Here is a 25,562-nt window from a genome sequence, read left to right on the forward strand (position 1 = left end):
GGTCTTCTGCTACTTCTCGTGGTGGTTATGTTCAATTACACCCTTAAAAAAAGAAACGCTCAGGTAGATTTTTAGTAAATGTATTGTACCGAATAAAGTCGATATATTTAGTTTAATATCATATATACAAATATGAAATTTTGGAGCTCGATAGTCACATGTACAAAGGCATTGAAATCTGTTCATTGTCATGTCACATAAGGCCACAAGGTCGCGCTGAACTCTCCTCGGCACTGACTGGATAAGTGTACGAATTCTGTCCTGCGGAATTCTGCGCCATTCTGCTTGTAACGCGTTGGACATGGGAGTGGTGTGTTCTGACGTTGACGTACACGTCGATCGAGTTGATCCCAGAGGTGTTCGATTGGGTTGAGATCTGGATATCTCGATGATCAGGGCAAGACGTTGATTTTGGCATCATGAAGGTAGTCTACCGGGACACGAGCTGTGTGCGGTGGAGCGTTGTCCTTTTGAAACAGCTCCCTCTGGCGGTCAATGTGTGTAAGAAGGTGGGGTTGAAGAATTTTTATTCATGAAGCGATTTGCTGTCAATTTTTTTCCTGAACTACAACCAAGTCAGATCTCGTGGTGTAGGATATGTCCCTCCATACCATGACACCACCGCCACCGAAATTGTCGAATTCACGTACACAATGTGAGGCAAAACGCTCATTTCGACGACGATAAACACCGTGTCTTCCATCTCGCCGGTGAAGAAATCGTGATTCATCGCTAAACCACACTCGTCTCCAGTTTCTCAAATTCCAAGGCTGTAAGATATGGCACCAACGCAAGCGTCGCTGTCGATGGATCTGTTGCAAAACAGGGACGATAACTGGTCTTCTCGGTCGGATTCCAGGCTCACGTAGTTGGAATCGTCGAATGTAGCGATCCTGTGCAGTGGCGGTAACTCTTGGTCGGTCGGTTCTCGGACGGTCTGCATTGGAATTGAACTGTGTGCGTATGGGTCCCAAAGGCGGCAAATGGTGCTGTGGTGGACGTTGAAGTGGCGTGCAACAGAAGACTGCGTTTTCCCTCTTTGGATACGTCCTATGGCGATGCTCCGATCGGCAGCGCTGAGTCTCGGCATTTCGAACTTGAAAAATGTTGACAATTGAATGACAAATTATTGGCTTATGCTTGCTTTTTTATAGCCACTACCACGAGTTACGAATGCCATAACTTGCACGTGTATTTTGCTTTACTGTTTTCCTCCATGCCATTTTTGGACAAGTATGAAAACAATGCCGTTTAAGACATTGCAAATCGACAATGGCTGCGTTTTGACGCACCGTTTGTCAAATATCAGGCCACCAACCTTTTTCAATAACATATATCCAATTTATATTATATTATATCCGGATTTTTTGTGTAGTTAGGTTTAATGAACTACATACTACCTGTGCGTTTGTTTTTTGGAAAAGTGTAAATTGAAATATACCTACATTCCTGAGACAGTTGAATGCTGCCTCTCGCCAACCAGATCATTTCAATAACTCATCAGTTCATGCTCTATAGTATCTGTCTATTTTCTTCTTGGTTGTTTGACTTTTGTTTGTTTGTTTGTTTGTTTAATGCCGCACTCAGCAATATTACAGCTATATTACGGCGGTCTGTAAATAATCGAGTCAGGAGTAGACAATCCAGTGAGTGACATCATGAGCATCGATCTACGCGATTGGGGGATACAATGACATGCATCAACAAAGTCAGTGACACTGAACACTCGATCCCGTTAATCGGCTCTCACGACAAACATTGTCGCCTTCTACGACAAGCATTGGTTGCTAAAGACCTATTCTAACCCGGATCTCCATGGGTATCTTCATTTACACATGATTATTGGATTGTCTGATGTTGCTTGTGGTTAAGGACATTTCTCTATAAAAGACAACCGCGTTAACAGTATATCGTCTATGGTGTATTTTCCTCGTTGTATTTTTGATTTATTAACAGTGTTATTCAAGCTGACATTTAACATTTTACTTCTTTTATTCATAAAATGCAGTTTTATTTATTGTTTGATTTTTTATACGCGTTGATGTCATCAGTCCTTAATTTGGTTCCGTCTACTGGGCATAAAATCGAAGTCCAAGACCGAAAACTCCCAGAAACCAATACTAATGGCACCAGTGACCTAACGAGAAGAGTCGCGGATTCCTCCAACTGAGCGCATTGGTGCGATGTACTGTGGCACTCGAGAATGCGATTCACCTTAGCATGGCATGTGGCCATGTGGCGCGTGTATACCTTTGTGTTAACTCTTTCAGCCGGTACAAGCGAAGCACCATCGAAATATATCAAACATTTCCTTCTTTTAAGTCGACATTTGAATCAGGTTTTCTCCTTCTATCAAAAAGTTTCTATTTATTCCTATTTAAGTAGACAGGACTTGATTGATTTATCAATTGGCGACCAACCAAGCCGTCCGCAGTATACGCTTGAGCTGGAATTTATATCAGAAACATTTTTTGTTCCTACAGTTGAGTTTGGATAAAACACAATAGTTTCATCCTTGAAATTATAGTTCGTAGAGATAATAACAGCTGAACATATTTACAAAGAAATGGAATATTACAGTTGCACTCCTCGCCTGTAGCCACTCTTTCCATTATGTTTCATTTTAACAATGAAATATGCAACGACACCGTGTGTATTAACTGAGCCGTTAGCAGGCGTTGCAATGGTCTGTCGTTACAAAGGAGGAGAATATTTTCTCAACGCTAGAGAATAATCGATCTCGATTATCTTCCGAAACAGATTCCATAGGGCGTAAAAGGAAAAATATTGATAAAAACTATATGTATGGATCGCTCAAATTCAGTGATGACGCCAAGTGTTCCCGAAAAGTGAAAACATGTCCGGCTCCATCGTTAGCATCCGCCACTCATACAATAGTAAGTACAATAGTTAGTACAATAGTAAGTGTTGGTTGCCTAACGTCGCACTTTACATCCGCCACTCCTTCAATAGTAAGTACAATAGTAAGTACAATAGTAAGTGTTTGTTGCCTAATGTCGCACTTTACATCCGCCACACATACAATAGTAAGTGTTGGTTGCCTAACGTCGCACTTTACATCCGCCACTCCTACAATAGTAAGTACAATAGTAAGTACAATAGTAAGTGTTTGTTGCCTAACGTCGCACTTTACATCCGCCAATCATACAATAGTAAGTGTTGGTTGCCTAACGTCGCACTTTACATCCGCCACTCATACAATAGTAAGTGTTTGTTGCCTAACGTCGCACTTTACATCCGCCAATCATACAATAGTAAGTGTTGGTTGCCTAACGTCGCACTTTACATCCGCCAATCATACAATAGTAAGTGTTGGTTGCCTAACGTCGCACTTTACATCCGCCAATCATACAATAGTAAGTGTTGGTTGCCTAACGTCGCACTTTACATCCGCCAATCATACAATAGTAAGTGTTGGTTGCCTAACGTCGCACTTTACATCCGCCAATCATACAATAGTAAGTGTTGGTTGCCTAATGTCGCACTTTACATCCGCCAATCATACAATAGTAAGTGTTGGTTGCCTAACGTCGCACTTTACATCCGCCAATCATACAATAGTAAGTGTTGGTTGCCTAACGTCGCACTTTACATCCGCCAATCATACAATAGTAAGTGTTGGTTGCCTAATGTCGCACTTTACATCCGCCAATCATACAATAGTAAGTGTTGGTTGCCTAACGTCGCACTTTACATCCGCCAATCATACAATAGTAAGTGTTGGTTGCCTAACGTCGCACTTTACATCCGCCAATCATACAATAGTAAGTGTTGGTTGCCTAACGTCGCACTTTACATCCGCCAATCATACAATAGTAAGTGTTGGTTGCCTAACGTCGCACTTTACATCCGCCAATCATACAATAGTAAGTGTTGGTTGCCTAACGTCGCACTTTACATCCGCCAATCATACAATAGTAAGTGTTGGTTGCCTAATGTCGCACTTTACATCCGCCAATCATACAATAGTAAGTGTTGGTTGCCTAACGTCGCACTTTACATCCGCCAATCATACAATAGTAAGTGTTGGTTGCCTAACGTCGCACTTTACATCCGCCAATCATACAATAGTAAGTGTTGGTTGCCTAACGTCGCACTTTACATCCGCCAATCATACAATAGTAAGTGTTGGTTGCCTAACGTCGCACTTTACATCCGCCAATCATACAATAGTAAGTGTTGGTTGCCTAACGTCGCACTTTACATCCGCCAATCATACAATAGTAAGTGTTGGTTGCCTAACGTCGCACTTTACATCCGCCAATCATACAATAGTAAGTGTTGGTTGCCTAACGTCGCACTTTACATCCGTAACTCATACAATAGTAAGTGTTGGTTGCCTAACGTCGCACTTTACATCCGCCACTCATACAATAGTAAGTGTTGGTTGCCTAACGTCGCACTTTACATCCGCCAATCATACAATAGTAAGTGTTGGTTGCCTAACGTCGCACTTTACATCCGCCAATCATACAATAGTAAGTGTTGGTTGCCTAACGTCGCACTTTACATCCGCCACTCATACAATAGTAAGTGTTGGTTGCCTAACGTCGCACTTTACATCCGCCACTCATACAATAGTAAGTGTTGGTTGCCTAATGTCGCACTTTACATCCGCCACTCCTACAATAGTAAGTGTTGGTTGCCTAACGTCGCACTTTACATCCGCCAATCATACAATAGTAAGTGTTGGTTGCCTAACGTCGCACTTTACATCCGCCACTCATACAATAGTAAGTGTTTGTTGCCTAACGTCGCACTTTACATCCGCCGCTCATACAATAGTAAGTGTTGGTTGCCTAATGTCGCACTTTACATCCGCAAATTCCTACAATAGTAAGTGTTGGTTGCCTAACGTCGCACTTTACATCCGCCACTCATACAATAGTAAGTACAATAGTAAGTGTTTGTTGCTTAACGTTGCACTTTACATCCGCCACTCATACAATAGTAAGTACAATAGTAAGTGTTGGTTGCCTCACGTCGCACTTTACATCCGCCACTCATACAATAGTAAGTGTTGGTTGCCTAACGTCGCACTTTACATCCGCCACTCATACAATAGTAAGTACAATAGTAAGTGTTGGTTGCCTAACGTTGCACTTTACATCCGCCACTCATACAATAGTTAGTACAATAGTAAGTGTTTGTTGCCTAACGTTGCACTTTACATCCGCCACTCATACAATAGTAAGTACAATAGTAAGGGTTGGTTGCCTCACGTCGCACTTTACATCCGCCACTCATACAATAGTAAGTACAATAGTAAGTGTTTGTTGCCTAACGTTGCACTTTACATCCGCCACTCATACAATAGTAAGTACAATAGTAAGTGTTGGTTGCCTAACGTCGCACTTTACATCCGCCACTCATACAATAGTAAGTACAATAGTAAGTGTTTGTTGCCTAACGTTGCACTTTACATCCGCCACTCATACAATAGTAAGTACAATAGTAAGTGTTGGTTGCCTCACGTCGCACTTTACATCCGCCACTCATACAATAGTAAGTACAATAGTAAGTGTTTGTTGCCTAACGTTGCACTTTACATCCGCCACTCATACAATAGTAAGTACAGTAGTAAGTGTTGGTTGCCTAACGTCGCACTTTACATCCGCCACTCATACAATAGTAAGTGTTGGTTGCCTAACGTTGCACTTTACATCCGCCACTCATACAATAGTAAGTACAATAGTAAGTTTTGGTTGCCTAATGTCGCACTTTACATCCGCCACTCATACAATAGTAAGTGTTGGTTGCCTAACGTCGCACTTTACATCCGCCACTCATACAATAGTAAGTACAATAGTAAGTGTTTGTTGCCTAACGTCGCACTTTACATCCGCCACTCATACAATAGTAAGTACAATAGTAAGTGTTGGTTGCCTCACGTCGCACTTTACATCCGCCACTCATACAATAGTAAGTACAATAGTAAGTGTTGGTTGCCTAACGTCGCACTTTACATCCGCCACTCATACAATAGTAAGTACAATAGTAAGTTTTGGTTGCCTAATGTCGCACTTTACATCCGCCACTCATACAATAGTAAGTGTTGGTTGCCTAACGTCGCACTTTACATCCGCCACTCATACAATAGTAAGTACAATAGTAAGTGTTTGTTGCCTAACGTTGCACTTTACATCCGCCTCTCATACAATAGTAAGTACAATAGTAAGTGTTTGTTGCCTAACGTTGCACTTTACATCCGCCACTCATACAATAGTAAGTGTTGGTTGCCTAACGTCGCACTTTACATCCGCCACTCATACAATGGTAAGTACAATAGTAAGTGTTTGTTGCCTAACGTTGCACTTTACATCCGCCACTCATACAATAGTAAGTACAATAGTAAGTGTTTGTTGCCTAACGTTGCACTTTACATCCGCCACTCATACAATAGTAAGTGTTTGTTGCCTAACGTTGCACTTTACATCCGCCACTCATACAATAGTAAGTACAATAGTAAGTGTTGGTTGCCTAACGTCGCACTTTACATCCGCCACTCATACAATAGTAAGTGTTGGTTGCCTAATTTCGCACTTTACATCCGCCACTCATACAATAGTAAGTACAATAGTAAGTGTTGGTTGCCTAACGTTGCACTTTACATCCGCCACTCATACAATAGTAAGTACAATAGTAAGTGTTTGTTGCCTAACGTTGCACTTTACATCCGCCACTCATACAATAGTAAGTGTTTGTTGCCTAACGTTGCACTTTACATCCGCCACTCATACAATAGAAAAGTGTTGGTTGCCTCACGTCGCACTTTACAAAACTCCTGTCCGCCTTTATACAATCGTGACCAGACAATCCAGTGATCAGTACCATGAGTAATGCTCCACGTTGTCGGGGTACAACGCCACGATGTCAAGCAAGTCACCAAGCATGATCACCCGATATATTAAAGTATGTGCCAGGGAGTGGTGTGAAGACTCCCCGTTAAGGTTATAGCACGGGACAGCTTTGCGCGTCATGGTTACAATCGACGTGTCATATTTAGCTAATTCCTCTGAATGTCTACCATAACATGTCTGACTTGACCAGGCCTTTGATGGTGAAACCTTGATTGAAAAGCTTAGCTATAAGCAAAATTTGCCATTCCATGAAATTTTAGGCTGTAAATAAAACCTTATTATTAACGTGTCCGTTAGAAATGTCTTGTCTTCATATGACAGAAAAGACGATATTGGCGCAATGCATTTTGAAAATATTGCATCATTGTCGATAATATTTCATTTATCAGGTCATATTTACACTTCAGTTTGTCCCTGTGGCAAGAACATACTTTAAATATAAGTTCAACTATTCATAACATGCAAGAAAAGACTTCTTTTTCAAAAGTTCATGCCTATAGCTGCTAACACATCTTGAAGGTTCAGTACCAGTGGATTCGTGTGACTGTAATGTATATATGAGGCAGTATTACCCCTGGCTATTACACACTATGGTCACTTGATCTTGTGATCATAGTAGTTAATTGGCTTCTCAAGCGTTTCTCTGTGTTTCGTCAGTAGCTTCGCGTCTCCCCTCTACAGGGCACGTTGTACAGACGTCGAGTGCTGCAGGCGTGCCTGGCCGCCATCATTAGCGGCGTATATCTGTAGTACTACAGCGCATCCACTGGATATCTACTGGAGATGTCATGGATGTGGCGTGTGCTACCGGGAACCCCTGCCATCAAGGGCAGCTGATGTATGTAGGTCAGTTAAGACCTATCATATGTATGTATGGACAAAATGTATCAACATACAGTACCTTGCCCATTGTAATTCTATACTGTACAAATGTTTTCGTAATCGAAATTAATTGATCATTCATTAAATTCATTATTTAGTTAGGAAATGGAACTATTTTTAATCCCTGTCAGTGTTAATGTCCTCTCCCGACCTGACTTAAATTTGATTAAAGTCAAAGCTTTTCATTTCATTTCTAAATTAATCATTTCCATGCATACCAATTCAACATAATCAGAATCAATGAGAACCCTCAACGTATATTTCAAATTGATTCTATCAAACATATATTGCAAGCAGTTAATCAAACGATAGTGTAATGTAAAATGTATTACCAGGCAGACTTATTCCGTGTAATCTACCCAATCCCCAATAGGCAAGTTGACGGTCTACGTTCCGATTAAGACCAATACAGTTGAACGGAAAAAGTCAATTCCCTACAGCACCCATGGCTCCGACCAAACCTGCCAGTTGTGATGCAGGTCCCATGAATAGTGCAGTAAACCTATCTTTTACCCACTTATTTTGTACCATTCTGACATTCCTAAAAATCAATTCCAGGTTCTTGGAAGAGTCAGTAATGGAAGTTTACGATTATAAGAATCGCCATTTACAGCTTATGAGAGATTAATGACGTTCAGAGACGTGCAATCAAATGTGATACAAGTCCTGTGCTTGAAACAATGGACGGTGCAGCCAGTGAAGCGCCTGTGATCTCGGCTGCATACCGTCCTTGATTGCAATCCTAGATCGGACGCCCAGAGCTCGCCGTCCACAAGAATCATTGAATTTCATGAGAGGATTAAATTGGTTTGAATTGAATCCAAGCACGTCTCGGAAGACGGCGTCTCTTGCTAGTATACAATTTAAGTAGCCAGAGCAGATGCTGATTTCAGAATGATGAAGTCTGGTCGAGTTAGATCAAGAGCAGTATCCGAATCTTTCTTCATCTGTGATTTATGTTGCCAACTGCTCCTGATTCTTAAGTAGTCTGTCAATAGTTTAATACCCAAACTAGTTCCTGATTTACACTCGTAATGGAATTAAGCTACTACATCGAGCTTTTAAATTCACAGAACACTCCCATTGGACAATTAATGCATTAATGCGTTTGTGATGTGAAGCTGTTCACACTAATCTGTCATTCATTCACAGCGCCATATGCATAGGAAATTGTTAAACTTGGTTGAACACTAGATATAATGTAAATAATCGAATTCCAATTATACTTAAATTAGGCCCCAACACGAAATCCGCATATGTCAAGGATTAAAAGTTAGTTGCTTTCAGCATTGTAATAAGATGCATCAGGTCTCAAATGTAATACGTTGCATCACGTCTCAAATGTAATATGTTGCAGCATGCTTCAATTCGAGATCCCCGTGAAGATCCGGGGTAGAACAGGTCTCCAGCAACCCCTGCTTGCCGTAAAAAGCGACTATGCTTGTCATAAGAGGCTACTAAGGGGATCGAGTGGTCAGGCTCGCTGACTTGATTTATGCATGTCATCGTATCCCAATTGCGTGGATCGATGCTCATGATGTCAATCACTTGATTGTCTTGTACGGACCTGTTTATTTACAGACCGCCGTCACATAGCTGTAATATTGCTGAGCGCGGCGTTAAACAACAAACAAACAAACAAACAATTCGAGACCGTTTGAGGCCGACTTCAGTTTCATATACCAAGCCTCTAATAGAGAAATTACGGTATATAAAAAGCATAAATATCAGGCTCTGTGCTTGTTGAAATACACAGGATAATAAAGCCAACTGTCAGTTTTGATTAGAGACGAAAACATATACATACATGTGCACGTGTACTACAGGACGTGTCGGGGGCACGGGTGGCCCAGTCGTCTAAGGCGCCGCAATTCGCTGTGCAGAGTTGTGACCCTTGGACACACCAGAAACCTATGATTGTGGGTTCGAATCCCGGTTCGCCCCAATTTTGTTTGTGTCTAGGTTTGTCAGCACCATACACGTGCTCGTGGGTTTCACCGAAGTGGTAAACGTCTGAGACCTGCATCACTTCGGGCTTTCCTCCCACATTAAGCTGACACGCCGTGATATAACTGGAATACTGTTAAAAGCGGCGTTAAATCCAGCTCACTCACTCACAAGTCGTGTCTGATAAGACTGAATCATCGAGTATACAATAACAAGACCCCATATCTTCTCTTGGAGATCCTCTGTCTGTAACAAGATCTCCTTGAGGGACGAGTGGGAATTATTTCAAATTGAGTAATGATCTCACATCGTTTTCGCTCCCACCAGAGAGATTTTCTGTCGTAGCGCACTGTTGTGAAACGAATATGTCTATGCCAAGTTGAGACACTGGGTGTTGTGCAGTAATGAGCCAATGACTTTAAGATTGATAACCCTTACGTTGAACAGGTCGTAGTAGCCAGAGGATCATATTTTGATCCATTGTAGGCGCACCAGTAATTATATATGGACATTCTACTTTAAATTGTGTATGTAACCCAAGGCTGCGATGTTTGTAGACCAAGGATATAGTCGCGTCTTGAGTGTGGCACTAGTGATTCACCTCAGAGGTCGTTGAAAAGAAGTGTGTCATCTCTTTTCATATTGTCGGTGCACCCAGGCTTAAAACTTAACACATATTCCAGTCTCGGTACCCATGAGACATGTTGTCTCCATTTTTTGTACATTGCCACATAAAGATTTAGCAAATGTGTCCCAAATGTATTGTTCATTCGAAACATGATATGTTTATACTGATAATAACTTTACATTGTTCAAACGTTAAATCACACGTCCACCAATCCAATTATGTTGAGACACATCAAATCGTTTCAGGTCTGTCTTGATTTGCAGACGCAGACGATTATCATTTTCTTTGAACTAGATTATACTTAGTTCGTTTGTATCTATGATCAAACTCTAAAAGAACCTTACAGAAATCTTGTCTCTAAAGCAAAGCTTTGCCCTTCACATATGAAACGGATGCGTTCACATGCTTCTGTAACTTAACAGAAAACGTGGGGATTTCGGGACAGAATAAGTTCCCTGTGCCGCATGTCTGTCGTAAGCGTCAACTAATCGAATTGGGTGATTGCAATGTTCAACCTTGATTATCGCTACTCGACGGCATATATCGTTTTCATGCTATCAACTACTAGTTTGTATCGCCCAGACTCGACTATCAATATGCTTGTGTATATTGACGAGTTCTGCATAAAACAACTTTCATTCACTCTGTTACAAACTCATATTTCTGAGTACAAAATATATTAACTCTTCAGCATGTTCTCCGTGCCTGCAGCTAAGAAACATATTAACCCCAAATACCTTGTACCAAATAAATCTATGATAATAACACACTTCACCTCCTCATGGCCGTTTTTATCTCGCTTCTCAAACAAATGTCGGTTGTCTCTGCTCCGTCCTGTAGTTGGGTGCAAAGTCAGCCACTTAGCAAACTCTCAACTTCTGGGCCCTGAAATAAGAATAGAGGGATCAATTGTTTCCCAGACCATCGATGAAAGCCAATATAATTACTGCATCCCTCACGTTCAAAGACAGGGCTATCAGTCTTGTTTCCCGGAGTTCAGCACTCATACACCATTTACTGTCTCCATCGATCTATCTACTCTCACTTGTTGTAGTAGTGGTCCTTGGTGTATCAAAGTTCGACTAATGTCATGGAAGTGTTGGTGCTCTGTTAGAACCAGGACTGTTTCACATGAATTCACATTAAATATATATATGCATTGATATTTTCTTTCAAAAGTCTACAAGTTACAGAGTACAGTTGATTTCAAGGTATATGATCGTCGCTATTTACCTCTTGAAAATGCACTTTTCTGAAGGGTGAAACTTCAGTTTCATGACGTGCTACCATCAAAGTGGTACGCATTTGAACCCCAAAATGTTAAATTTGGAACATGGAGACTTTGCTAGTCAATATTGCATCTTTTCGATAAACCAATATTCGTATAAACTTGAAGATGCGGGTGGAACCCAAATGAAGTAAAATATTGATACGAGGCGGTAATGTTCCGTTTGTTCCTGTCGAGTATAAACTCAACAAACACAAACACGTTCATTTTCAAATGTAATTTTCCAATCCTTTTTTGTCACAGACGAATACAATTTCGCTTTGGATTGTATGATGGCCATGCTTGTGGTGTATGATTGGACATAGTTAGGCTAGGAATGTGTTAAGGACTGATTTGAAATGGCCTCTTCTACTGGTTGACCTATTGCTCCTAGTCCCCGTGGATACCAATGTTAGACCTCACTGTGACAGAAGTCATTGAATACCTCCAAAGGGAAGACCCCGACACAATGAATTGGTCAGCCAACAATCCGGCCGTTAATCCAATCGAGTATGCTCAGGACCTTGTGCAAGCTGGTCCATTCAACAGGTCGCGCCCCCAATTCCAGCACTGTACCTTTCTCAGACATTGGTTCAGAAATGGCACATAATTCCTAAAGCGTAGATGAGGAAATTGATCAGAAGTATTCGAGCAGTAATTCACATCTGTGGAGATCATATTCGGTAAAAATCGATGCAATCATTTCTGACACTCCAATGATATGCAAATGTCGTTGTACACTAGGGGATAACGATACATTGTCCTCATAGATACCATCAATTTGAAATTTGGGGATTGGCCATTTACACTAGAGGTTATCATCACAATCGCCATCATCATCATAATCTGTTTCAGTATGCATACGAGTGAAAATTTCTTCTCGGATTGAGAAAAACTAGATTTAGATCTATGCATAAAAATGCAGAGTGATAAAGAACGCCCCACAATACTGTATGACCAGAGGGATGACTAGTTAAAAGCCTCTGGTATCTCCATTCCACATTTTTTAGGTACAATCGAGCTGGTTCTTTTCATGAAAACTATCAATGTAGAGTTATCTCATACTGGATACGCTTGCTCAGACAACCAGATACACGATACTCTAGACGATGCTATTACATGCTTAAGCGCCTCGGTGACTTTGGGGATATAAATTGGTTCCTCAGCTGTTAGAGAGATTCTTTTTTCGCATGGATTTGCATACGCGTGGATATCCCAGGATGTTGGAAATAAAATTATGTTCTTAACAATGTTTAAACAACGATGTAAAGATATGTATTGTCAAGGCTGGTCAGCTGATATAAGATGTTCATGTTCAATGTTTAAGATGGAAATAACACCAGAAATGGATTTAACAACTATTCGATCTTTATCTTTACGCAGATGTTTAACGAAGTTCAAGTGTGGTATACATACCCTCAATATTCAATTATACAGACACTCCAAAGATAAGGATGTTTTATAATCGATGTGTCCTTTCTGCAAATATTACCAAGAAGATGAATACCATGTGTTATTAATATGTCCTGTATATGAAGATATAAGAATCAAATACCCGGAACATGACCCGTGAACATCCGGATTAGAGTAGATCTTCAGCAACCCAGCGGGATCGGGTGGTCTGGCTCGCTGACTTGGTTGATGCATGTCATCGTATCCAAATTGCACGGCTCGATGGTCATGATATCAATCACTGGATAGTGTGGTCCAGACTCGATTATTCACATTATATTGCTGATTGGCGTTAAACAACAAAAAACAAACTTGGGATTCTGAATTTAAATGTTCAACAATTGACTCGAAAGTTATGTTATTACTTTTATTCAAATTTTCGAAAAGTCCGCATCAGCAAATCTTCGCTTTCCTCGACGGTAAGTGCACTGTATGTGCTTGGCTGGGTGCACGTGTACCAGAAAAGGACGTAGTGGTGAAGACATCACCCTTGTCTCCTATTTACTATATGTCCACAGCAGTTCCCCCATGGGTTCCAGCATCATTATAAAAGCAATACTATCTTCCATCAATGGACGGTAGAAGGCGATGGTGCGTGTGCCCTAGGTGTAATCTTTGCGTGACAAGGAAAGGCTATTACTCTGCTTCAATGAGCTGTCTTTCACTCCATCCTACTCATCCATATTCATTGATGACCTCTTTATAGTTGGAGGAGGATTTGGCAGGTGCTTCTTGCCCAACCTGTATTGCCTGCCTGTGTATCATGATACACCTGCATGAATCAAACCAGAGGTTTCGTAGCATATTCATACAAACAGAGTTTGGGAAACGTTTATCTGTATGAACACACAATAAATAGTTTGCAATTTCTCCCACCCGCTAAATAACTAACATGAACCTCGTTCTTGGATGCAACTGTGAGTCAAGGTTATACAAGCTAATACAAAATGTTTACTGTTGTTCATCCGGCACAGGTGAAATTCAAATTCCTTAATGCGGGCCCAAAGTTAAGAAAGGTAGAGGGACTCCGAGGCAGACAGGCGTAATTCTCTCATCTATTTCTATAATATGTCGTTGCCTGAAAGAAGGTACTGCTTTGACATGGAGCAGGCTCTCGTTGACGCTCTCAGCACATTCCTTTAGCCCGGCTATTTGATCTTGCTAGCCGTTAAAGCGTTGCAGAAGGGATACTTAAATGATGAAAAATATGCCTGATGTTTTAGCCAAATGTAGATTAAACGTGATTGAAGATGGCATGCTGGCCTTCGCTGAAACCAGCAATGCATGGAAAATCGATTATATTAATATGATTCCCGGACGTTCTAGGGTATCAATCAGAATTATTATTTTTTTCAAACTATGTGCCTTTTTGCAATAATTGATGAAATAATTTACTTGAGTTCAAAGGCTGGTTACGAGTTAAAACCACTAGCACATTAAAATGTCACTGAACGCCGTACAGAATTTGATTCTTCCAGCAACTCATTGCCATTAAAAACGGATTTGTTTAGGTAAAGCCGGAACTATTTTTTAAGTATGTTGTCTTTCTTTAGTGTAAATACTAATAAAACCGTATTCTTCACGTAAGTATAATTTTGTGTACGATCACAGGTCTAGGTGTATTTGACTTGGAAGGACGTTGTGTTGTATGTAAGGAATGCGGGGAGTGCGACCGCTTGTCAAGCAAAACTGCTGCATGTTTCTGATTCCTGCTTCAGGCAAAGAGTGATAGAACTGTTGGTACGTTGAGTTATTATGAATAGTCTTGTTGTTCCAGAGCACTGAAGTATCTGAGGGAGTGCTCCAGTAGCAGGTTTATCGCTGTCATCGGCTTCTTCCTGTCCATACCATCTTTCTTGCTGGGTGAGTACAAGAATATTGTCTCCATACCATATTTCCTGTTTGGTGAGTACAAGAATAGTGTGCCCATACCACATATCCTGTTTGGTGAGTACAACAATATTGTGTCCATACCGTATTTCCTGTTTGGTGAGGACAAGAATATCGTCTCCGTACCGTATTTCCTGTTTTGTGAGTACAAGATTATTGTGCCTATATCATATTTCCTGTTTGGTGAGTACAAGAATATACTGTGTCAATACCATATTTCCTGTTTGGTGAGTACAAGAATAGTGTGTCCATACCATATATCATGTTTGGTAAGTACAACAACATTGTGCCCATACCATATTTCCTGAGGGGTACACAAAGTACGTGATCTAGACTACCATTTGACGGACTTTCATTTTTGTGGAAGTCAAGATGGCTGAGTGGGTTAGATGTCTGACGTGTGTCCTGGCGATTAGGTGCCTCATTGAGGCAGTGTGGATTCGAATCTCGTACGGGACACAACTCCCCAAAAAGTACGGGATCTGTACTTTACAATGAAAGTGTTATCCAAAATATAACAATTGTTACGTTATAAAATAAACCCAGTCATTTCTTACTTGTGAACTTCCTTACAAAGTTAACTTAATTCATTGTTCCATAAGACAGGAGCCTCAAATCCAGTTAGACTTATCTATGCTTGTATGTAACATAGGTGTCCATCAAATCAGACGTCTAACAGGCATCAAACATGCGGCGCTACATGATACACGCTGGAGGATGTTACTCTATACTGACTTGTGACGTAACTTCTCATTATGTATATGTTGAATCTTGTTCCACGTGAATTCGATAGACACGTCTTAATTCCCAATAGGGGGACATGCAACTATGTACTTCAATAGTCTAAGTTTTGCTAGTTTACAACCTAAGATAAGTAGTGTCTATAAAGTTTTAACATGTTCGTCTAGTTATTTATTTTAGAATTGAAATAAAGATACTCTTACCCGAAAATTCAAACGAAGGCAAACACCATTATCGACTTGATATAGATCTCTGGCGCTGGAACTGCACAGCATTACTATTTTCGCCAAAGAAACGAAGGAAAATCTATCCGTTGCTATTTTAGCATCAAAGAATTGATCAACCTTTTCCATCTTGTGAAAAAAATGCACCGCACCAATTCAATTATACGTCTTAACTTTCACCAAAAGCCGTCTTTTTATATCACTTGTGTCCCTCTATTTCCTAGCTGCATGTAACCACGTCTGGTGGTAGTGGTTCTCAAACTTCCCCTTTCAGGTCCCTGCAGCAAACTGAAATACTAACTGCTCTAACTATAAATTAATCAAACTAAGAGTTTTTACGCTCCAATTTCGATGGAAATTTGACCCCGAGTGAACATGGTGCCCTTAATCTCCAACCAATGCCAATACCGACTGCTTGTTCCTATTGCCAACTCCTGCGGGGGTATGATTGAGATGAACGCCATTGCTTGACTTCAAAGAACTTTCTTTCCACGTCCCTACCCTCAAATGACATCATTATGATTTATTTATTCTTGCATCTAAATCAAAACAAGTACAATATAATAAAATATATACCGTCAACGCAGGAGTACAATCAATTTCGGCCATCCGCAGAAACAGATTCCATTGGGCTCAAAAGGCAAAACTGTGGTGAAAAACATATGAATCGACCACTGAAAATCTATTTTCTCATGGATGGAGTCGATGGAGTTACTACTTCGTTCAAATATATACGATACATTCGACTTTGTACAGTTTGATGTGCTGCCTATTATGTGTTAAGTTGGTGAAGTACGTTGGTGCCTATATTTATTTGCTATTATACATCAGGTCTAAATATTCCTTGGCTGCTAAATAATTGATAATAACGATGAAACATCATACACGTATCAAACGATTTCGGTATCTCATCGGGTACACAGGATAGATAGAGTGCTTGTGTTCGATATTGTTTTGTATCTTATAAAAGGTTATATAATGTACACAATCTCATTAAAATCTGATCTTAGTTCTCGCTACCACTCAACAACTTTGACCGACCAATGGTATGCCTAACAAGAAGTCGACAATAGCCAATCAGAAGGCAGCTTAATCGAGCTTTACGGCACAAGTTTCAAACTGGCGACTACGCTCTGAAACATATTTGACATACACTCGATTAAAAAATTAAAAACTGAACAATAGAACATTCTGGAATGGCTAATGGATGGTCTTGACTGTATGAATACAGACATAACTGTCGTTTGGAATACCCCGTGTGTTTCTTTCTTGGTTACACCATCAAAAATCACATTCCAACTGTCACTTTCATGATCTGATAAGCGATGCTCTGATTCGTCAGATGAAAGGTCGTTCTGACGTGACCCGCAATGGGATGTCCTCAGATCTTTGTAAAGCGGTAGCGAGAACGAAGATCTGATTTTAATGAGATTGATAATGTACACAACATTTCCACATTTTGAATTCTTAAATTGTGCTTTTCATTGTTTCAAGGACAGTTGGTCCTCAAATAGAGGGTCCTGGTGGATTGCGCAACATGTAGTTTTTATTTTGATCATTATCCCACGCCGGGGATCGTTCGTCAGCCACTGTGATCTAGATATGAGTAGGTGCGTGAGTTGGGTTTAACGCCGCTTTTAACAGTATTACAGTTATATCGCGGCGTGTCAGCTTAATGTGGGAGGAAAGCCCGAAGTGATGCAGGTCTCAGACGTTTACCACTTTGGTGAAACCCACGAGCACCGGTATGGTGCTGACAAACCTAGAAACATAATCGGGGCGAACCGGGATTCGAACCCATAATTATAGGTTTCTGGCGTGCCCGAGGGACGCAGCTCTGCACAGCGAATCGCGGCGCCTTAGACGACTGGGCCACCCGTGCCCCCGATCTAGACATGAACAGTTGAGGCTGGTGTTGCTGTCTGCGACGTAAACAACATTCATCCACTTAATATTCTGTGTTTAATGTATTTTCGAGTGTTAGAAAATGAATATCTGTAATAAGTGACAATAAATCATATGACAGAACATCGCAGTATATTTACTCTGGTAACGTCATTTCTTTTTCTTGGTTTCAGCTCTCATGTTGTTTGCGATTATGAAGTTGAAGACGACCCCGGCACTGACATCAAGCGTTATCCTCGGAGCTGGGATTCTGTTCTGCATACTCAGCGTTATGCAGAACTCTTACCATTGGCGAGCCGAGAAAAGCCGAGCGGACGAGGGACTACCGGTTTATGAAACCCCTCCACATTCTCATAAGACTGCGGGGGAAGTCAACGTACCTCGGAACGAGTTGTCTACCCTTGTTTGACACAACGCCGACGTTAGTGAATACATCTGACGGCATTCGGAACACTTCGGTTGGTAACGTAGAGCTTTTGCAACCGGAAATACCCGAGGAAATCCGAGTTAAAAGAAGCATTTGCGATAAAAGTGGCGCTTGAAAGAAGATAGCCTACGAGTGGTTTGTGGTTTGTTGTGGAAGTATGGATTCCACTAAAACTGGAAAAGCAAGATATTGTTAATTAATGAGATGTCATCTTGATCTATTTTCTGAAGGAGTCGGGAATCAATGTTGAAAGGCCTGGAATTAGTGGAAGGTGGTGTGATAGACAAGATATTACTAGGAGCTGTGTTGTACTAGTATCTCGATGACTGTTTGAGGATTCAAGGTGATAAAGTCAGCGAATGGAATTTTTCCACCGCCAAATGTGGAGCCATCTTGGCTATTTTGTGTGTGAGAGGAAGTCTTGGAGTGCCAGATAGCACTAGCGTCATTGACCCGGGCCGTTTACGATGGAGCTTCTGTGGGGGAATGTGTATCACTAGCGACAGACATCAAGCATCAGGACGTGACCTTGTAGTCAGGGCATGGCTTAGAGGAGGCCACCGTCGGCCGACTACCAACACGTAGTGCACAATACATTACTTACATCAATTCGATAGTTTCGGATAGATATCATTGGATTGAGGTTACATTGTAGCAGGTCGTCCTATTGAAGGTCCTCCAGTAGTTTTAACCATCCCATTTCTGATTCTTTATCCCTTTCATCATCGTCTTTGTGAATATTGTTTGAATCATCTAGAGCTTTTCTCCAGGACCATTTGCATTTAATGTATTTTTTCCAGATGTCTTGTTTTGTTGTTTAATTATAATTATCTAACCTGTATATATGTACAATTCTAATGTCAAATTAATTGTAGACCAACGTAAGCTGACGGAAGAATTGAAGACATGGATTAACCAAATTATGCATGCCATGTGTCAGTGTTAAGCTCATTATGATGTAAAGGGGGAAATTGATTTGGATTTTTTTTGTGAAAAATAATCTTATGACGAGTAAGGTCTGTGAATTTGAGAAGATTACATAAATGGATGATATGAAAGTATTTGCGCCATCAATAATTAGATAAATCGCCGTTTACTATTACTTCAACTAGAATGGTACCTAAACCACTGTTATTTTGTAATATTGCAATAGAGTTCCAAGAATTACCAATAGCGCATGATACATGTGAGGATTTGAGGAAGTATTTCGATACTTTACCGTTTTGAGGATAATCCTTACATCATTTGTTCCAGACCTACAATTTAGAAAGATAACATGTAAGATCATTATGTTACATGTGACAGTGGCAAAGTTCACTTTAATCATTCTTTGTTGATGTCACTTGAAACATTTTCAAATGTCTGTTGAAGTTTGCTAAGTATAATTAACATAACTGTAACATATATCGGGGCGATCGGGTAATCTAGTGGTTAAAGCGTTCGCTCGTCACGCCGAAGACTCGGGTTCGATTCCCGACATGGGTACAATGTGTGAAGCCCATTTCTAGTGTTCCCCGATATGATATTGCTAGAATATTCCTAAAAGCGGCGTAAAACCATACTCACTCACTCACTCACTGTAGCATATATGAACCAGCCGCTGTTGGTTTACCCTTTACTGCTGTTTGTATTTCACATATTGTGGCATGGCACAGGATATTAAAACAGCTCAAATGAGTCGAGTCAAATTTCGCTTGAGGCGTTTAACACCTATTTATGTAATGACATCAGTTAATGTCATCAGTTAATGTCATCAACAGTGGAAGTCTTCCAGCTGGATGCCTAAATAGCAAGCGTTGAATTTAACGGCCGAACAATCAGTTTCGGTCATGGTAGCCAAAAGAACAGCAAGACAATTATGTCAGGCGAGCTACGTTCATGACTCTGTTGCAGCATTTTTGCCGAACGTTATGATCTGTTGCCATGGCGACCAGTGCTTAGAGCAAAGTTGTGCAAAGTCACTGTGTAAAAACGATATGTGCTTTAATGACAACTACAGGTTTAATTGACTTTGGAAATGGAATCATATTTTTTTCTGGTTGATCATGGCCCGAAGCAGAAATGAATTTAATGTGTGATGGTTGGAGGGATGAGCTTTATAGTCCTAAACCCGTCGAAATATGTGATGTATTTCCCATTTGAAAATACAAGAAAAGAAAATATGCTGTTATTAGAACATAATTTGCTAGAGCACATGGATCATTTTTACTCGTACCAAACGAAAAACGTTGAATCAGTATGCAAGGACGTGATGAAAGCGTTTTCCAGATTCCAAAGTGAAGAAATTTGCGTTGACCGTTTCCGAGAATGACACGCAGATGAATTTAAAACTTATCTTCCAATCCTAAGATATAGGGATTTATTAGTAGCAAATGTATATTGTACACCAACAAAACCAAACTAGTATTGTAAAAAATCAATAGCATATTTTAGAGCAATGCATAGTGTTTTAAGAGTTGATCCCCATGTTATGAAGTATAAAGAGTTTAATTGAAATAAAAGTCAGCTGCAGGATAATCCTAGGTAGTAATATTATCTGAAATATAAGCAAACTTTCTATGTGGAGAACATATTTCAGTTTCAAAATCTTATTTAACTAACACTATTTAAAGTTATCCTGTACACAAGTGTAACAACGCACAATACCTCATCATCGATATGGACCCTTATTCTAAGTCCAGTTTAAGCCCCCTTGAAGTATGAGTAATTGACGTTTATCGCGTGTCGAGTCCACAGAGATTGGCACTTAGCATGAAAGGCGGTTCTGAAGAGTATCTGTTCTATCTCGTACATTATGGGAGGACGTATATCAAAATTGCGAGCTTGGAAATTACGACCCATGCTTATTTACTGAACTCAACACTCATATGAATTCATATTCATGGTTGACCTTTTCCTTCTTTACGAAACAGCACAACAGAGCTTATGCTTAGAAACCCCAACAGAACGAATCCTTAGAAACCAAAACTTCTCTAACGATTTTTGGCTGAGGCTTAGGATAATTGGAAAATATTTTCCAGGTTGGCTCAGGAGTTCTGGCAATAAAGAAACCTGCCTCCCGAACATCGCTTCAAACAGTACAAGCGGCCGCCAATACACGCCTGTCGTGAGTCTAAGGGATCAATATTTGACTCTCGGGGACTGTTTCTGGGGAAATTCCACTTTTTTTTGACTGCCAGGAACGATGGTACCTTCACTGACAAATTGGTTCGCCTCTCGCTTTGTAATTCAAGCTCAGATTAGGTTGCAGTTGGACACTGGAACCCAGACAGGGGGAAATTGGTTTTGTGTGTCGAAGAGAGGAAGTCTGAATTAATCTGAATACTCTGAAGTTGTGATAAAATGGTAAAAACTTGACTGTCAGACGTTGAAGACGGCTGAAATGCTGGGGCAGGCGAATGATCATATTACATGATTAACACTTGCATTTAGCTTCATTGCAATCAGTTATAATTCATTTATAGTTTCAGTTTAGAAACATGGATGAAATATATCATCTTGCGCTTTCATAATTCGTCAGTCTTTGATATCCCTGATTGATAAAATGATAAAAGAAGAGTCGTTTTGGTTTAATGAGAACTGATAGCAGTATCAAAGAAAAGTAAATGACATGCATTTCAGAGAATGTTGGACGTATTAAAGAAAACAAATAATTTCCGTTTAACCAATTCCTATTAATCCTTATGAAATGTTAATCAAATTTAAGTGTAAAGAAAATAAAAGAAATGGTAATATTAATGGGTCCTTTAAGAAGAATTGATACTTTGCAATCGGAGCCCCTTTGAGTCACTCTAGGTTATAACTAATGACACAAGTGTCAAACAAATCTATTCAAGAATAATCAGGAACAACAGCAACGGTTCGGAGATGAGATCCGGCGAAAGGTGGCAGCAATATATTTGACTTATGCGAACGAAGCCGTTTTTGATAGAGCGGCTCTCTGTAATGGACAAGTTCAATTGACACCTCACACAAGTGAATTCTTTGACAAGTATAATGGTGAATTTCGGTAATTTTCAATAAATAAACATGAGGTAGGACGTGTTCTTAAAGCTGTAATTTCTGTTTCCTGGCATTCCTAATTGAGGTTGACCCCTTGCCAAAATAGAACGTGGAATGCCAGGTGAACTGAAGAAACACGGGGCTCTCAAAAGTCGGAGACACTTTAAAGGCCTCAAGGCTAACAGAACGTGAAGTGTATACATTTTAAGGATTAATATTACCATCGATGTTGGATGATCTGGGTTTCTTCTGTAATGTCTTTTAATAGAACATATATAATCGCAAGAATTTGAAGAAGTACACAAAGCTGTTGAAATAACATTGTTAGAACATAAGACCCATCCAGAGAAGCATTTGCCTCCAGTGGTTTCACGTCATGAACAGTAACGACCGCGATCAGAACCGTCGTTGTTGGTGTCTACATTTCAGCTGAGATAGCTCGTTACGAATCTCAGAGATCATGATGTAACAACTGGACTGTGGTCAGTGTCACTGGATGTAGTTCTCGATGACTGCGTGTCTGCTGATTAGGTTCGTTAGTGAACATATTCAGAGGTTCTGAACAACTGAATTCTTGATCCATAAGCGCAAACCAAACGCGTACATCTAAACGACAACCACTAACGATCCTGGCTTTTTTAACCGTTGAACTATGGACAGGTTTTGAGATTCTTGAGAACATTACGTCAAAATTATCCTGAATAAGGATGAACTATTAGTCTTTATTATATTGGTTAGTTCTTTCAAACAACGTGAAGGTTCATACATCTATACTCCCAACTGTAGTGAGCGTTTGGAAACCAAGGTCCAGGAAAAATGGAAGAAGGCCGGCTACTTCACTGATTTGAGTGAACTTCAATGGTAGAATCTTGAAGGTCCAAAGTGGTTTATAGTAGGTTGGAGTTTTTCTTAATAATAACATTAAAAGATGAATGAATTCTGCTACTCCCAAGTGGTTCCTATTTTGCAACACGTGTAGTAGTTTACCCGACGGTTCGTATTGGCAAGGTTCGGCGGTCACCTGAAAATGAATTGCAGTAGCTTTTGAAATTTTGGAATCATTTTCGTAAACAGATTTAATCACATGGCTGCCTGGAGTGACTGCATTCGACGAGGGAATTATCACGGGCAGATCTAAAATCATTCATCCACTGAATGAAAAGCAGTATTACGTTTTGATGATCGTATATGAAATGGGACCTGACGGACAAAAGAACCTTTGAGGTCGAAACATCAAGTTTTGGTCTTTACGTTTATCATTCCGATTTACGCAGAGACATTTAGTTGCTTGCTTCCAAATAAAACGAAGAGGTCATAAATCTACGAAAACAAGTTCATGGAATTACAAATGATAATTACAAACCTAGACCAAATTTTCGACGTTTCCTGTCATACGCGATGAAAGACCAACTGCATGCAATATAGGCGATCCTGACACACGTTGAAAGACCAACTGCATGCAATATAGGCGATCCTGACACACGTTGAAAGACCAACTGCATGCAATATAGGCGATCCTGACACACGTTGAAAGACCAACTGCATGCAATATAGGCGATCCTGACACACGTTGAAAGACCAACTGCATGCAATATAGGCGATCCTGACACACGTTGAAAGACCAACTGCATGCAATATAGGCGATCCTGACACACGTTGAAAGACCAACTGCATGCAATATAGGCGATCCTGACACACGTTGAAAAAGCTTAGATTTGGAACCTGATCTTCCGGTGTTTTATCAGACTGCGTATTCTTTGAAAAGTCTCGACCTTCATATAAATGAGATGATTTAGATATATACGAGATCATTTATAGATTTTCCATGTTTGCAGCATTTTGATAACACCAGGATGCGCCACGAAAAGTTTCATGTTCATCTAAATATCCACTATTGTTGATTATTGAGAGCGTATATAAATACCACAGAATCTTGTTACCGAAAGGCATATATATAGCTTCTCCGCTTGTATTCTCAAAATCAATTGAAATATGTCAAGACTGTTTAAGAAAACGTTTCGTGAAAAATCACTGAGGTGGAAATCATTCAGCTAGGATATTTGTCATAAACCGAACTGGAAGCCTTGCCGTGGTTATCTCCAGACTATGGCATTATGTCAGTGAACAGGACTTGCAGCAGTTGTTGGACTTTAATCGACGTGTGGCCAGGCTGACTTAAATAGTCACTAATCGTTTGCAAATGCAAATATCTCCTTAGCTCGTTAGGAACAGTATCAATCATATTAAAAGCCACACTGACACCGAATATGAATCAATGGCCATGCAATTTTAGATGGTCGGTTTCTGTTGATATTGTACCACGTAACTTAACCCCCGTGTACAGGAATACTACCATCAGTAGCATCAATGTGCTAGAATACGTCCTCATATTGTCCTTATCGAGCTCCACTGCTGAGCTTGATGCTTCAGCTATTACTCTATGCTGCTTTATAAATAAATTATTCTAACAGCACCCATTGGTTTGTTGTGAGGAATCCGGGAATAATATGTCTACAGTGGACTGTTTCCGTTCATTACACTGTTCCATCTTCAGAACATTCATCAAGTGGGATATTTGACCAAAGGCGAAGCCTTGTTAACAATGAGTGAGTTGGTGAAGTTTGACGCCGCTTTGAACACTATTTCAGTCCCGTGTCATCAAATAGTGGGAGTGCCATCCTCTGTGACGCATTTGATCTAGCTGTTTCCCACTTTGTTGTACCAAAGTCTGGGACCTGGACCAGTCGGCGGATCATCAAGAGATGCATATTATCACAGCGTTCCAAAATGTGGGTTTCAAAATGTCTGCTGGGTTAACATGTGGACGTCTAACCACCTCAGTGCTACCGAATTGATTTCACACAGCTGCCTTCTGTCAGACCTTGGCTTGATTGATCAAGGCCAATATTTCATCCGGTAACCTACTATCTGTCCAAATCCTAGATTACACGCTCCAACCTACTGCTCGTCCATTGTTTACCCGGCCAAGGTCTAGCTTACATACTGCAACCTGTCACACCTAGGTTATCCCGATCAAAGCCTAGATTACACACATCAATCGCATACTAACGGACCTCGGTTTGCCTGACCAAGGCCTAGATCACACATTTTAATCTAGTGACAGACCTTGGTTTGCCTGACCAAGGCCCAGATTACACACTGCAAGATGTCAGACCTCGGTTTGCCTACCCAAGGCCTATATCACATAATGTAGCCTGTCACACTGTAATCACCTTCAGACCTTGGATTGCATAATCGAGACCTTGATCACACACTGCAGCCTACGGACAGTCCATTGTTTGCGTGACCAAGGCCA

The 25,562-nt window shown here is 40.5% G+C and overlaps 1 protein-coding gene across 1 annotated transcript in view; it reads left to right on the plus strand.

The window, feature by feature from the left end:
- The window catches only part of LOC124135707, a 56,276-nt gene extending 31,557 nt beyond the window's left edge, over nt 1-24,719 (plus strand). Inside the window, exons 3-4 of the mRNA XM_046501190.2 lie at nt 14,835-14,920; nt 17,991-24,719. Coding sequence (XP_046357146.1) covers nt 14,835-14,920; nt 17,991-18,226 — 322 coding nt within the window. The 3' untranslated portion in view covers nt 18,227-24,719. The remainder of the gene's footprint in view (nt 1-14,834; nt 14,921-17,990) is intronic.
- Nucleotides 24,720-25,562: the final 843 nt, after the last annotated feature.

Source organism: Haliotis rufescens, unplaced genomic scaffold (genome assembly GCF_023055435.1).
Source record: "Haliotis rufescens isolate VD_foot unplaced genomic scaffold, xgHalRufe1.0.p SCAF_1, whole genome shotgun sequence".
Taxonomy (NCBI): domain Eukaryota; kingdom Metazoa; phylum Mollusca; class Gastropoda; order Lepetellida; family Haliotidae; genus Haliotis; species Haliotis rufescens.